This window comes from Oncorhynchus masou, chromosome 18, assembly GCF_036934945.1.
Source record: "Oncorhynchus masou masou isolate Uvic2021 chromosome 18, UVic_Omas_1.1, whole genome shotgun sequence".
NCBI classification, from domain to species: Eukaryota; Metazoa; Chordata; class Actinopteri; order Salmoniformes; family Salmonidae; genus Oncorhynchus; species Oncorhynchus masou.
In genome coordinates this window covers 68,498,033-68,513,363 of record NC_088229.1, presented here as the reverse complement: position 1 = coordinate 68,513,363, position 15,331 = coordinate 68,498,033, and the positions used below count along the sequence as shown (strand labels likewise).

General features: G+C 46.4%; 1 protein-coding gene across 3 annotated transcripts; it reads left to right on the top strand.

Moving 5' to 3' along the window:
- The first annotated feature begins 4,380 nt into the window (after positions 1–4,380).
- On the top strand, positions 4,381–15,080 carry tdrkh (tudor and KH domain containing). 3 transcript variants are annotated; one of them, XM_064924340.1, is made up of 15 exons: positions 4,381–4,471; positions 5,465–5,508; positions 6,786–6,943; positions 7,026–7,117; positions 7,236–7,452; positions 8,936–9,072; positions 9,154–9,267; positions 9,462–9,654; positions 9,846–10,012; positions 10,281–10,456; positions 10,583–10,799; positions 10,956–11,066; positions 11,156–11,210; positions 14,212–14,286; positions 14,474–15,080. In XM_064924340.1, exons 3-14 carry the CDS (start codon positions 6,817–6,819, stop codon positions 14,265–14,267), a joined length of 1,662 nt encoding a protein of 553 aa, XP_064780412.1. In that variant the 5' UTR covers positions 4,381–4,471; positions 5,465–5,508; positions 6,786–6,816; the 3' UTR covers positions 14,268–14,286; positions 14,474–15,080. The 3 variants fall into 3 exon arrangements, with proteins under 3 accessions (XP_064780412.1, XP_064780414.1, XP_064780411.1); XM_064924342.1 differs by having other exon boundaries at positions 4,406–4,463; XM_064924339.1 differs by lacking the exons at positions 4,381–4,471; positions 5,465–5,508 and adding an exon at positions 5,782–5,938.
- The last annotated feature ends 251 nt before the right edge of the window (positions 15,081–15,331 follow it).

Here is a 15,331-nt window from a genome sequence, read left to right as displayed (position 1 = left end):
TAGTTATATTGTCTATGTCTGTCCTAGCTCGCTCATTAATGTCTTAATCGAAATTATGGATAGCCTCTTATCCGCTTGTCTTCCCTTTATGCCATAGTTTGTACATCTCAATTGTCAGCAGAAACCACATTCATTTAAACAAGTCAGCCATTTCATCTATACTTTTTTAAAGGCATTCGACAACAGTAGTCGAACAGTAGTCCACTTGTCTTTCCAATCTCCTTTGCATTAGCGTAGCCTCTTCTGTAGCCTGTCAACTATGTGTCTATCTATCCCTGTTCTCTCCTCTCTGCACAGACCATACAAACGCTCCACACCGCGTGGCCGCGGCCACCCTAATCTGGTGGTCCCAGCGCGCACGACCCACGTGGAGTTCCAGGTCTCCGGTAGCCTCTGGAACTGCCGATCTGCGGCCAACAAGGCAGAGTTCATCTCAGCCTATGCCTCCCTCCAGTCCCTCGACTTCTTGGCACTGACGGAAACATGGATCACCACAGACAACACTGCTACTCCTACTGCTCTCTCTTCGTCCGCCCACGTGTTCTCGCACACCCGAGAGCTTCTGGTCAGCGGGGTGGTGGCACCGGGATCCTCATCTCTCCCAAGTGGTCATTCTCTCTTTCTCCCCTTACCCATCTGTCTATCGCCTCCTTTGAATTCCATGCTGTCACAGTTACCAGCCCTTTCAAGCTTAACATCCTTATCATTTATCGCCCTCCAGGTTCCTCGGAGAGTTCATCAATGAGCTTGATGCCTTGATAAGCTCCTTTCCTGAGGACGGCTCACCTCTCACAGTCCTGGGCGACTTTAACCTCCCCACGTCTACCTTTGACTCATTCCTCTCTGCCTCCTTCTTTCCACTCCTCTCCTCTTTTGACCTCACCCTCTCACCTTCCCCCCTACTCACAAGGCAGGCAATACGCTCGACCTCATCTTTACTAGATGCTGTTCTTCCACTAACCTCATTGCAACTCCCCTCCAAGTCTCCGACCACTACCTTGTATCCTTTTCCCTCTTGCTCTCATCCAACACTTCCCACACTGCCCCTACTCGGATGGTATCGCGCCGTCCCAACCTTCGCTCTCTCTCCCCCGCTACTCTCTCCTCTTCCATCCTATCATCTCTTCCCTCTGCTCATACCTTCTCCAACCTATCTCCTGATTCTGCCTCCTCAACCCTCCTCTCTTCCCTTTCTGCATCCTTTGACTCTCTATGTCCCCTATCCTCCAGGCCGGCTCGGTCCTCCCCTCCCGCTCCGTGGCTCGACGACTCACTGCGAGCTCACAGAACAGTGCTCCGGGCAGCCGAGCGGAAATGGAGGAAAACTCGCCTCCCTGCGGACCTGGCATCCTTTCACTCCCTCCTCTCTACATTTTCCTCCTCTGTCTCTGCTGCTAAAGCCACTTTCTTCCACTTTAAATTCCAAGCATCTGCCTCTAACCCTAGGAAGCTCTTTGCCACCTTCTCCTCCCTCCTGAATCCTCCTCCCCCTCCCCCCCTCCTCCCTCTCTGCAGATGACTTCGTCAACCATTTTGAAAAGAAGGTCGACGACATCCGATCCTCGTTTGCTAAGTCAAACGACACCGCTGGTTCTGCTCACACTGCCCTACCCTGTGCTCTGACCTCTTTCTCCCTCTCTCTCCAGATGAAATCTCGCTTCTTGTGACGGCCGGCCGCCCAACAACCTGCCCGCTTGACCCTATCCCCTCCTCTCTTCTCCAGACCATTTCCGGAGACCTTCTCCCTTACCTCACCTCGCTCATCAACTCATCCCTGACCGCTGGCTACGTCCCTTCCGTCTTCAAGAGAGCGAGAGTTGCACCCCTTCTGAAAAAACCTACACTCGATCCCTCCGATGTCAACAACTACAGACCAGTATCCCTTCTTTCTTTTCTCTCCAAAACTCTTGAACGTGCCGTCCTTGGCCAGCTCTCCCGCTATCTCTCTCAGAATGACCTTCTTGATCCAAATCAGTCAGGTTTCAAGACTAGTCATTCAACTGAGACTGCTCTTCTCTGTATCACGGAGGCGCTCCGCACTGCTAAAGCTAACTCTCTCTCCTCTGCTCTCATCCTTCTAGACCTATCGGCTGCCTTCGACACTGTGAACCATCAGATCCTCCTCTCCACCCTCTCCGAGTTGGGCATCTCCGGCGCGGCCCACGCTTGGATTGCGTCCTACCTGACAGGTCGCTCCTACCAGGTGGCGTGGCGAGAATCTGTCTCCTCGCCACGCGCTCTCACCACTGGTGTCCCCCAGGGCTCTGTTCTAGGCCCTCTCCTATTCTCGCTATACACCGTCACTTGGCTCTGTCATAACCTCACATGGTCTCTCCTATCATTGCTATGCAGACGACACACAATTAATCTTCTCCTTTCCCCCTTCTGATGACCAGGTGGCGAATCGCATCTCTGCATGTCTGGCAGACATATCAGTGTGGATGACGGATCACCACCTCAAGCTGAACCTCGGCAAGACGGAGCTGCTCTTCCTCCCGGGGAAGGACTGCCCGTTCCATGATCTCGCCATCACGGTTGACAACTCCATTGTTTCCTCCTCCCAGAGCGCTAAGAACCTTGGCGTGATCCTGGACAACACCCTGTCGTTCTCAACTAACATCAAGGCGGTGGCCCGTTCCTGTAGGTTCATGCTCTACAACATCCGCAGAGTACGCCCCTGCCTCACACAGGAAGCGGCACAGGTCCTAATCCAGGCACTTGTCATCTCCCGTCTGGATTACTGCAACTCGCTGTTGGCTGGGCTCCCTGCCTGTGCCATCAAACCCCTACAACTCATCCAGAACGCCGCAGCCCGTCTGGTGTTCAACCTTCCCAAGTTCTCTCACGTCACCCCGCTCCTCCGCTCTCTCCACTGGCTTCCAGTTGAAGCTCGCATCCGCTACAAGACCATGGTGCTTGCCTACGGAGCTGTGAGGGGAACGGCACCGCAGTACCTCCAGGCTCTGATCAGGCCCTACACCCAAACAAGGGCACTGCGTTCATCCACCTCTGGCCTGCTCGCCTCCCTACCACTGAGGAAGTACAGTTCCCGCTCAGCCCAGTCAAAACTGTTCGCTGCTCTGGCCCCCAATGGTGGAACAAACTCCCTCACGACGCCAGGACAGCGGAGTCAATCACCACCTTCCGGAGACACCTGAAACCCCACCTCTTCAAGGAATACCTAGGATAGGATAAGTAATCCTTCTCACCCCCCTCCCCCTTAATGATTTAGATGCACTATTGTAAAGTGGCTGTTCCACTGGATGTCAGAAGGTGAATTCACCAATTTGTAAGTCGCTCTGGATAAGAGTGTCTGCTAAATGACTTAAATGTAATGTAAATGTAGTAAATGAGGCCAAATTAACCGTTTCGCTGCCAGACAAGGCTCCGCTGATAGCCAGGTGTAGCAGTGGAAAGTTGTTAGGGCTGTTTTGGGGACTGCTGTTGGGACAGCTTTATGTAGGCCCTAACAGTTTGTGGGCACCATTTGTCAACGTTATAGTGCAATTAGTGTATTGTTTAGTGTTGTGTTGTGGCTTTGCTGGCATGCATCCCACTTTTTATTTTTATTTTGCCCCACTAAGATTTACATGCTAAAATCGCCACTGAAACCTCATGATTTAAAGGTCTTGGATGAAAATTAAAAGCCATCACTGCCCAATCATCCTACAGTCCGGTCAAAAATTGTCACCCTTGAGCAAAAAATAGTGTAAAATAAATAACACAAGTATTGCTATATTGTATGCCATTTAAAAAAAAAAGGCCACAAAAAAGTCTCCAGACTTGAAACCCATTGAAAACCTGTGGTTTGAGTTGAAGAGCAGATGAAGAATATCAAGGATCTGGAAAGATTCTGTATGGATGAATGGTCTCAGATCCCTCCCAATGTGTTCTCCAACTCGTAAAACATTTAGGAAAAAGGCTCAGTTGCATTATTCTCGAAAGGTGAGGTATTGAAAACGGGTGCAAATAATTTTGACACTTTTCTATTACAGAATAAATATTACTTGTTAAACAAATTCCATCTGAGCAATTGCATTAGTATAACCAAATATAATTCCCCCTTTTTTTGCATACAATATAGCTCAGTATTTGTTATTTAACACAGTGTTTTTTGCTCATCTTTATCAAGGGTGGCAATAATTTGGACCTGACACGTGCAACAGCGTGCGCTGTATGTACAATATATTTATTTCATTGTTTTTTCTGCAACATCAATTCACCTTCTTGAGGACATTTTGAACATTTGATTGGTGATTGGTTATTTTAGGCCACAGCTCTTCCCCCAAAGCATGACCAACCGAGCACCTCGGCTGTGATTGGCTGAAATCACCAGTATTCGGATTCCTAACCAACCAGTCAAATAGCATCGAGTTTGCCTTGATATAACATTACTTACGGCCGTCCATGCGTCGATTTGGAACGGGGAAGATTTTTGAAGAGCGGTCAAAGGACGAGAGAAGGTATTTTTGTAAGTGTCAACGATAACTAACACTAGTTTTGATTGCTTTTAATGTATTTGACATTGATGCTCATGTTTGACATATCGAATGCTGCTAGACAATGTCACTGCGACTCCGTTTGCACCAAATGACTTGAGACCTCATTCTGAGTGAGTTAGCTAGTGTCGGTACACTGCTTTCTAAACGGTCACTGCCCGATGTCCGTCAGATGTATATGCGTTTTGCCGGGTGTCTAGTCCGTATTTGACGTACATGTGTTTCGCTTTTCAACTAGATAGCTTTTATCTAGTTGGTGTCTGTACTTCCGTTTACCACCGCACCATAAAGTAACGCACGAGTTGAAAATATTGAACGCATGTGGTACACAGAAAGCATCGCAGCCGAGTGCGGCACTCCAAACGTAGCGTTACGGGCTTCTCCACTGCAATGAATGACTGACGCCTGAAAGGAAATAATTATTTGCATCCGCATGTAACTTGAGCATATGTCTCAAAGGAAATGTAAAGAATGTTTGCTTATTTTGAACGTCCTTGTTGAAAACCAGGTTCTCTACGCTAGCATCTGTTTGTGGTCTCCGGCGCTAAATGTTTTACACGACGCAGTACATTTTGAGTACTACGGATTAATTGCTGCAGCGGTACCTAGTCCCAATTGTGGCGATGCTTTCAATTGCCTATACAGCAAAGTCACGCACATTTTACTTAGACAAGGTACGTTTAGTTTTAAGTCTGAATACAATTTTATATTTGAACATAGTCTGCCGATTGTCCGTGAGGTTGGACCCACTTCAATATGCGGGTCTCTGTGGTAATCAGGTCATGAGCAAACATCTTAAAGCACGTGCACAATTTGGATGTACATGCAGGTGAGGCATGCAGGTGAGGCATGCATACTGAACTATGTTTTGCATGGTATTGCCCATGTCAGGTGAAAGACATTTCATCAGTACTGGCGCTCTAAAATGCTGGGTAGATAATGCTTTCCTGTGGCTATTGTCTCAGATTTCGACCAGCTGAAGGACCAACCCCCCCAGAGAGCCAGTAGAGTAAGTACAAATGTAATTTTATTCAACATTCTGGCTTGTAAGTGCTTTGTTTGACTATATACCAATTACCATCAGTCTGATTTTTATTAGGCAAGCTAGCTTCCTGCATGCAGCAGGGTCACTGACAGTCAGCCAAGTTCCAAATAGTCCAGCTCAGCATGAGTGTATGATCAAACTTAGTCCTTTCCACAGTTGCCAGAAGGTATCTACAGTCTCTAGATGGTGCCAAATACTTCATTTTTGCTGTAAAATGAGCCACTCGCTGATAACCTCTCTTACCTGTCTGTCAATTCTCCTGGTTGGTGAACTCAAAAGAGCCCAAATTCTAGAGGAGTGACATTGTTTGGGTTGCCAAGATGGACGTGGGGAACCTGGGGATCTCTCAGTCCCAGGTGTTTCTCAACTACAGCCCGCGGGCCATCCTGTCACAGTGAGATGACACACACACCCTCCGTCTGCATGGTGTGACCGCTATAGCTGCCTCAGGCCTGAGTGGGCCATATACCCCACACTGTTGGGTTACGTATGCCCCAAAACCGAGTCGAATCCTTTCAGTTCTACACTATAGTCTCCTCTTTGGTCCGGTCCTATTTCAGCATAAGCAGCAAACGCGTTAACATAAATGGACTTGGACCAGTTACGACGATTAGAAAGATGGCTGTATTTATCTGTATAGTGTTTGGGCCTCATGTGGTCTACTTCTAATGGCAGGAGTTGAGCTGGGCCCAACTGTGGTGTTTGTTTGCACAGCTAACAGCACGTCTGGGTTCTGTCTGCAGCCGTCACTCTGGGCTGAGGCAAAAGGCAGTATGCTCTCTGCCCTGTGGCTGAACCGTGCTTTGTGTGTGTTCGTGCTCAGTGGCTAATCACAGGTTACTATTGTGTGTGTTGGTTTGATCTGAAGGAATGCAGTAGCCTACATCGGACTAGTGGTGCGACTGCTTCACGTTCCTACCTCCACGGTATAGATCTTGAGGGAAATGGTCTTATTCCCTCTTCTCTTGCTTTGGATTAACTATTTTTATTTTTGCCAATTTCAATGGTAAGAATCACTTAGCCAACTGGCTTGTACGCTCACCTTTTCACTGCATGGCTTCTATGGAGCTTTCAGGATGTGCAGTTTGCAACAGCAAATGTGTCGTGTGGGAATGGATGCCACTGTCAGGAGGCCATTAAACACACGCTTTTCAGGTGGAATCCGATGTCTGTCTAGGTACTCTGAATTATGACGTGTTCTACTTGTCTAAGTGGTGTCTGACGTAACATGCTTTGTGTAGGTGGAGTCTCTCCCTGGGCACGCGGCGTGTGATGGAGGCAGTGCGGGAGGGCCCTAAGAGCACCCTGGGCTCTGGTAAAGTTGTGGCTCTGGCAGCGGGGCTGTCTGTAGGAGCGACTGTGGGATACATCGTCTACCGGCAAATCAAAAGCACCACCTGTGAGTCTCGCGTCTCTTTGGTACTCTATAACCATCTTTTACACTATGGGTTATGGAGTGGTGTCTTCGTTTTATTTTATAGCTCCGCTGGCTAACACCGAGGAGTCCAGGCTGTCAGTACCTCTGGAGGTGTACAGGACTATTACCAAGTACCAAGCCTCTTTCCTGGACCTGGTCAGTGACCTAGCAGCCCGCCTGGCCCGGTTGTCTTACTATTTCATCATGTTGTCAGGCTCTGTGTGACGGTGTGGAGGGTCTCTTCTCACCTGTCCCTCTTTCTCCTTCCATCCAGGTGATGCAGAAGTCCGGTGCCCACGTGAGGGTGCTCTCTGAGTCTTCGCAGGCAGGCGAGGGGGAACAAAGTTCCCAGAATTCTGTGTGTTTCCTGCTGCAGGGCTCACCTCAGCAGGTGCTGCTGGCCAGGTGTTCCCTGGAAAACCTGGCCGCAGACTGTGAGACCACCACTGACGTCATGGAGGTTCCCCAGACTGCCTTCGGACGCATCATAGGTGAAGAGGGTGTTCTACATGTCTGTAAAGAAACTGCCGTGTCTAGGTTAATAGGCTAGGGGGCAGTATTTTCACTTTTGGATGAAAGGTGTGCCCAGAGTAAACGGCCTCCTACTCTTTCCCAGATGGGAATATATGCATAGTATTATTACTGGTGGATAGAAAACACTCTGAAGTTTCTAAAACTGTTTGAATTATGTATGTGTGTATAACAGAACTCATATGGCAGACACAAAACTGAGAAGAAATCCAAATGGGAAGTGATTACTCAATATAGAAAAGTGCCATTGGATGTCCATGTTAGATCTGGATGAGCATGCACTTCCTAGGGCTTCCACAAGATGTCACTGTCTAGATTCTGGTTGTATGATTCTCCTATGAAGGAGGGGCTCATAATAGCTCTTTTGGTGGGTGGTCTGGTAGAAAGCCTCGGTCTCATTGCGCGCGGTCACGAGAAGGTGTACTTGCGTTCCAATTAATTTCTTCAGACAATGAAGTTCTCCGGTTGGAGCCTTATTGCTGATTCGTGTTTAAAACATCCTAAATATGGATTGCAGACATTTGACTTGTTTCTACGACCTGTCGCGGAACTTTTTGAGTTTGTCTGGAGGAATTGCTCGTGCTTTTTGAGGATTGAATGCTGGGCTGAACAAGCTAACAATAAGTGGCTAAATTATGGGCTTTATGGAACAAATCAGTCATTTGTTGTCAAACTGGGATTCCTGGAACTGCTTTCTGATGAAGATATTCAAAGATAAGTGAATATTTATAGTTTTTTTTTTTTGCAGCTTCTGTTGATGCCAAAATGGTGCCTATTTCTTTGGGTTCTGAGCGCTGTTCTCAGATTCTTTTTCTGTAAAGTTTTTTTATGTATATAAATCTGACACAGTGGTTGCATAGAGGATACATTTATCTTTAATTTTCTGTGAATAACACTTGCATCTTTTATCAATGTTAATTGTGAGTTTCTGCAAAATCACCAGATGTTTTAGAATCAAAACATTTCTGCACGTAACGCGCCAATGTAAACAGATTTTTTTTTTTATATATACATATGCACATTATCGAACAACACACAATACATGTATAACATGATGTCCTATGAGTGTCATCTGATGGAGATAATCAAAGGTTAGTGATTCATTTTATCTATATTTATGCTTTGGTGACTGAAATATCGCTCTGTGTGTTTTTGAATTTGGTCATCTAATATAAATTGTGTTTTCGCTGTAAAATATTTAAAAAATCGGACACGATGGGTAGATTAACAAGATGTTTCTTTCATTTGCTGTATTGGACTTGTTAATGTGTGAAAGTTAAATATTTCTAAAGAATATTTTTATGAATGTGAGGGCGTGTTCCCTTCAGGGAACTCCTTGTGCCTCCCCCCCTAGCCCCAAAAGTTAAAAGACTTGTTCCAGTTCTCACCGCTTCATAGATAGTAATTGTATGAATGATTGAATTATATTACTGTGTGCTTCAGGTCGTGGAGGGGAGTCTCTGAAGCTCATCACCAGGACAACAGGAGCAAGAGTCCTATGTCCCAGGGAGAGGGGGCGGGGCCTAGAGAAGGGCATGGTGTCTGTCACAGGGACGAGACTGGAGGTCAGACGGGCCAAGGTAAGGGAAAGAATGTTTTGCAGTGTTATAACCAGCTATGTACCCAACACTTAAACAATGTCATGTTAATTATTCTTATAGGAGCTCATCCTGGAGAAGGTATTTGAGGATGAGGCTGTAAGGAGGAGGATTACCCAGTCCTCAGCCCTGCGCCAGAAACGAAGACCCTTCGAGCCCCAGGGTCAAAGGTCTGAGGTAAACAAAGGTCCAACGCGTCACTTTTCTGGAGTGCAGAAGTCCTGCTATAGTAGTCATGTCGTGACCCATACGCCCTGATGCTCTAACACCTTCCTTTAATGGTTAACCTATATAGGGGTGTATTAGAGCACCTGGCTGTATGGCCTCTGTAGCTACAAAGTTTAGAGGTCACTGAGATCAAACCCACACAGGAACTGAAGCTGGAGGAGGCTCCACAGTCTCTCTGGGTGGAGGAAGGGGGGCTGGTCCATGCTAACGGTGTCCAGACCACAGTGGGAGCCCTTGCCCAGGCTAGAGGAGAGACCGTACAGCTGGCTGCAGAGGCACGAGAGGAGGACTGTCTTCTGTCGCCTGACTCCCTATCAGATGTTTCTAAATTTGAAAGTAAGTTTTGATATTCTGATTTTTGAGATATTTGTAGCCATTTTGAAATTGGCTGTACAATACTGAGATGGATACAGGTGCTCTCACATTGACTCTGCTAATTTCCTTAATCATTGACTAAGGAATGAGATTTCCTATTCTCTGCAGCACAGACTATGTAATGGTGTGCGTGTTCATATTTTCTCATCCAGTTCCCAGCCCAGACCTGAGCTTCCAGCCAGATGAGCACCTGGAGGTGTATGTATCGGCGTCAGAGAACCCCCACCACTTCTGGATCCAGATCCTGGGGGTCCGCTCCCTCCAGCTGGACAAACTTACTGCTGAGATGAGCCGCTTCTACAGCAACGGCACCCTGCAGGTCAGTCATTGCTTGTGGTCTTTAGACACCAAACAGGTGAAAACGGACTGAAACAGGGACTATTTTTGTCTTGTCCCTTAAGACATGCACATTTGTTTCCCGTTGCCTGCCTTAATGAACACAACTGTCTAGATTCCACCTACAAAAGAACATTGATTGAATGAAATAGTCTGCTCTAAACACCAATCATTTCATTCTACATTGTAAAAAAACATCTCTGCACTTTCTATAGGATTATCTGTTGTGTTGAGACTTGTTACTCTTCCAGGAGCAGCGAGTGGAGACCATCGTGGTGGGGGACATCGTGGCAGCTCCGTACCGGGACTACGGCACCTGGAACAGGGCGAGGGTCCTGGGGGTGATGGGCTCTGGCCTGGTGGACCTCTACTATGTCGACTTCGGAGACAATGGAGAACTACCCAGGGATAGTCTGCGGAGTATGAGGTGAGGGGTCAGACAGCTGGACATTAGTCCAGCATTCCTCATTGTATTAATAAATCATATATAAAAGCATCCTCTAGTGGCTCTTTGGCTAATGTTCTGTTTTGTCTTCTCTCATGCCCCTTCTAGAAGTGACTTTCTCAGCCTACCATTCCAGGCCATCGAGTGCAGCCTAGCTGGAGTCAACCCGGCAGGAGAGGTGTGGAGCGACCAATCCCTGGATGACTTTGAGCGCCTGACGTATGTTGCCGAGTGGAGACCCCTGCTGGCCAAACTGTGCAGCTACACCCACTCTGAGGTCTCCTCTTGGCCAAGTGTACAGCTCTACGACAACAGCGAGGGCAAGGTCCGTACTGGACTAGGATGGAAAATGGCTGTCTCAACTATCACTCATTCACTCACACTTTCTCTCCCCCTCAGGCTCTTATAGCCCTGTCATACTTTTTTCTTCCCCTATGATTGTCAACATTTGAACTTCCTGATGTGGTGCTCTCTCTGTCAGGCTGTAGATCTAGGAGAGGAGATGGTGAGTCTGGGCCATGCTGTACCTAGCCAGGATAATGGGAACTGGGGTGGCGACAGAGATGACCCTGGAACACTACAGAGGATGCTGGTAAGAACACCAGTCAGAGGAGAGGGACCATCAATTAGAGATGACGATTTCAAGTGCAGAACTATATGACTTAACTGTGTTCCTTTTAGGATGATGTGACTGGAGCCACGTCTGAGCTAAGCCTGTCCTGCATCAGCTTATCAGGTGTGTGCACACTGAGGGTTCCATTCAGTACGTAAATCAACAAAAACATTTAAATGGATTATGTTCTACCTGAGCAGGTGAAATAACTCATGTTCCTTTTCAATGCATTTATTCGCTTTTTTATTCGGGCTGTTGCGGTGACTGTATTTGGCGGTCGAGTCATGAAGGCAGTCAAATTCCACATGTAATAAGGATTCTCTAAGCTCTGATGCTGCTGCTGGTCATTAGCAAGTTTGGTAGGCTACTAAGTGCATGGTACTCAGCGCTCCATTGTCCCGCTAATCACTGACATCAATGCAAATGTATTTGCAAATCTAATCAAACACTTGTTGCTAAACAGTTCTATAGGCTATGCAATTGAGGGAGAAATGGTGATGGCCGCTAATAGAAAGAGGAGTATCCCATCAACTTTCTATAGACTAGACTTATTTATTTCTCAAATGTCCTAATGTTAAGGACATTACTTCTCTTTACAACTGGAGCATAGCCTACCTGGCAGGCATGAAAATGATCCAGGGGGAAAGTGTCCTCCATTTGCTTTTTAAGTGCGTAGATATAGTTGAAGTCGGAAGTTTACTTACTCTAAGGTTGGAGTCATTAACTCGTTTTTCAACCACTCCACAAATTTCCTGTTAACTAACTAGTTTTGACAAGTCTGTTAGGACATCTACTTTGTGCATGACACAAGTCATTTTCACATGACGGAGAGCCGTGTGAAACGCTTTGGATTGTGCGGCACACATAGGGAGAAGGTCACTCCGGGCCGCAAAATACATGTTTATATTTTTTGGGTACATTACATCCACAAAGGGGGATTCCGCCAGGAAATTCGAAGCATTTGATAAGCATTAAAGTGCTTATCAAATTGTGAATGAGAGACTATTGGAGTGTGCAGCCTGCGCAAAAAAAAACAAAGCAGAGCTCATGCCTTTATTTACTTTTTTCAAATCATTAGTCTCATGCAGCCTTACAATGTATTAAAACAGCTTTATTTGTATAAAGTTACGCTTAATTTAGAGTTATTAATGTATAGGAGTACCCATTTGTTTGTTAACCGCTCAACACAGAATAGCCGCATGTGCAAACCCTCAATTTGCAGCCAATATTTATATTTTATTCAGCTTTGTTTAATTGTGTTCTTCATACCATACTATAAAATAATTCATGGAATTCTAAGCAAATCTTGTCTGGTAAATGAACTAGTGTAGCCCACAGCCATTTGACATAAGACGCATCAGGACCTAACGTAAGGACAACTCGGAGTATTCTGTTCTCCTGAAATATACTTAATTTTCTTAATTCTGTTTCTTTAGACCTGTCTGAAATCAATAATGAAGGTGTAGGCTATATTACATGGATTTATTAGTTTTTAAAGTGTGTTGTAGGTTGTGTGGAAGCCAGGAGATGCTAAATGTTTGTTAATTACCTTGAGGCCGACAGTTATTTCCTTGACAATCACCGGCTGATGCAATTTCGTGACAGTCACAGCCCTAAACACGGCCCTAGAATTTCAAATCGTTGTCCCCAGGTGTTTTCTCTTTTTGCAGTGTGACCAACTCCTTTTGGCGACATGTCTTAAGTTACAGGCCATCAGAATGACGAGTGGGTGTTAAAGCTGGCCACACCGTCATTCTCAGGCTCTCTGAGCCCTCTGGAGCTGCAGCGGGCTGATGTTGATGACAGCCCCTCTGGGTTTGGCTTTGGGCTGACCCACTCCACCCCGGCCCAGCGAGCCCTGGTGGACCTGGTTTCCCACATCCTGGAGTCCCCCAGCCCCTCTGAACACCCCCTCTCCCCAGACCACCAGGTCCCGGACGAGCGCTGTCACACACTCAACCGAACCACCAACCTCTACAGCTTCTCAGTGCCCCAGCTGCAACTCACACACACACTTCCTATGTCCTCCTGTACCTTTTCGTCTACTTCCTCGTCGTCTCTGGAGGTCGTGACCTCTGTGTTGGGTTCGGTCATGCTGAGTGACGACGTCTTCCTGGAGGGCTCCAGTTATGATGGGGATGAGGAATGTGGCGTAACCTCGTCTTCTGGAGAAGTGGAGACAACTGGGGGAAACTCAACTTGGTGGTCGACTAGAGGTGACAGTCTGGAGGAGGAAGTGGATGAGGAGCAGAACAGTGAGGGGGCCATCGACATTGGTTCCTCTCCTACCTTCCCCACACAGAGGCACTCGTGGCTGGAAGAGGGCAGGCATGGAGGTAGCGAAGATAGCACTGAAAGTCCTAGTGTGGTTGTAGTTGGCAGCAGCAGTAGTAGTTTTAGTAGCAGTGGGAGTGATATTATCTATATGGGGTCAGTGGTGCCTGCTTGGGAGAAGGGTCAGGCTGTGTCATGCCCTAATGTTGATGGTGGCAACCCACAGAGGAAGAGGAAAGCAACAAGATTACCGTTCCACCTCTCTGAGGAGGCAATGGCCATGAATGCCCTGGAAAGCCAAGCTGGAATGGATGAGAAGACTGAGGAACAGAGAAACCGACTGGATGAACACGAGATGGAGGAAGTGAAGAGTCCACTTGGGAAGGAGGTAGGATCTGAACACAGGAACGACCCTTCAGCGGGATTCCATTCACCAGAGGAGGTTGGGGCGGAGAGTGGAAGATTGGGTATTGCAGAGCGGCCACCGTATCAGAGTGGTCTGCGAACCTCCGAGCAATTCAACAAGGAGCCCAACTGCACTGAAGCAAATGACAGGAGAGCGAGCCCTCAGGAATTATGACCTATGAAGGAGTCTATCCCAAACAGAGGTAAAGCTGAATTTCAGAGGGACTCTACTTTTCACAACTGGGGTTGATTTGTCACATGGCTATTGTGTGTCTTTGGGCCTGCGTCACTCCTATGAATCACCAAGGCACTTCCTGTCGTTCATCGGGGGTCGCGTGGAACACTGTCTGGACAATACACTGAGATGTGGTGGCGAATTAAATGTGAAACCAGAATGACTATGCTTATTTATTAGTTTTAATGTGTTTCTATATTCTTGTTTCAGAAGTGGCCTCAATCTCAGGAAGCGTTGATGATGTTCTAGAGGACGAGTTCATCTGAGACCAAAGAGACAAGTCAAGTTCCGTATACCCTTCCCTGTTTTTTTTTTAATGTTTTTGTTAAATATGCACTGATGTAATTAATCTAATTTAATGATGAATGGATACAAATTCAAAGGATTGAATCTGTTAACATGTCTTTTTACTGGGATGTGTTGTACTAAAAGTGGCCTGTTAATTTTTTTTTCCTCCTTCACTTTCTTTCAGCACTGACCATCCACTCTCTGCATCAACTCCATGTTATGAAGTGGACACCTTCCCACACGCCACCAACCCCCTCCACCAACCCCCTTGTCCTCTTACATGAAGCCTTACTTGACTCATGCTGAATCCCAAATGAACCATTAGCCCCATACTCCTTGGCATTTTCTGTTGTATCTGAAACAATTGGATGATGATTTTTTTTTCAAAACCTCAGCGGGCAAATTTTGCCACTTACCATGTGGCCTGAACCAATCTGATCACTACTGATCTGCAGGAATGGTTAGCATCTGCAGACTGCAGCAGTTCTCCCAGCCAATTTCATTGAACTGTGGTCTTTCCCTGGTACGGGTTGATTTGGGTTATGCCTTTCATGCAGTTATGCTTTGTGCTGCTATGTGTTTATTGTTTAAGTTGCTGAGGAGAAGAGATGGAGGAAAAAGAAGTCGAATGCCAGTATTGTTTAAGATAAAGCACTGTGATAGGAGTCGTTCGATCCCTATTAGGTGATTGTGGCTGTTAGAACAAAATCGATCTGTAAATTAAAATGTAAGCCTCTGTACTATTGTGTGTTAGTTTTCTGTTGTGAAAATAAAGATATTACACTTAAATATGTTAAATGTCAGAATGCTTTTCTGATTTGATTTCAAAGTATAGCTGTGCCTCGCCTGTTCTACTCTACAAATGCCTTTTACAGTTTATTGACTGAACCTTTTGGCAGGTCACTTTGCTCTTACTTCTACAATCGAAAATTGTGATATTAGTAAAATACATTTAATGAAATTTGTAAGTCGCTCTGGATAAGAGCGTCTGCTAAATGACTTAAATGTAATGAAAGTAGGGTGGACTATTTACACAATTGTT

What these genes read in the sequence shown, in the direction of transcription:
- tdrkh (XM_064924339.1), top strand. Translation starts at nt 5,865, where the DNA reads ATGGACGTGGGGAACCTGGGGATCTCTCAGTCCCAGGTGTTTCTCAAC. An exon ending in GATAGTCTGCGGAGTATGAG is followed by an intron (nt 10,457 to 10,582) that starts GTGAGGGGTCAG and finishes TGCCCCTTCTAG; the next exon opens with AAGTGACTTTCTCAGCCTAC. An exon ending in GAACACTACAGAGGATGCTG is followed by an intron (nt 11,067 to 11,155) that starts GTAAGAACACCA and finishes TGTTCCTTTTAG; the next exon opens with GATGATGTGACTGGAGCCAC.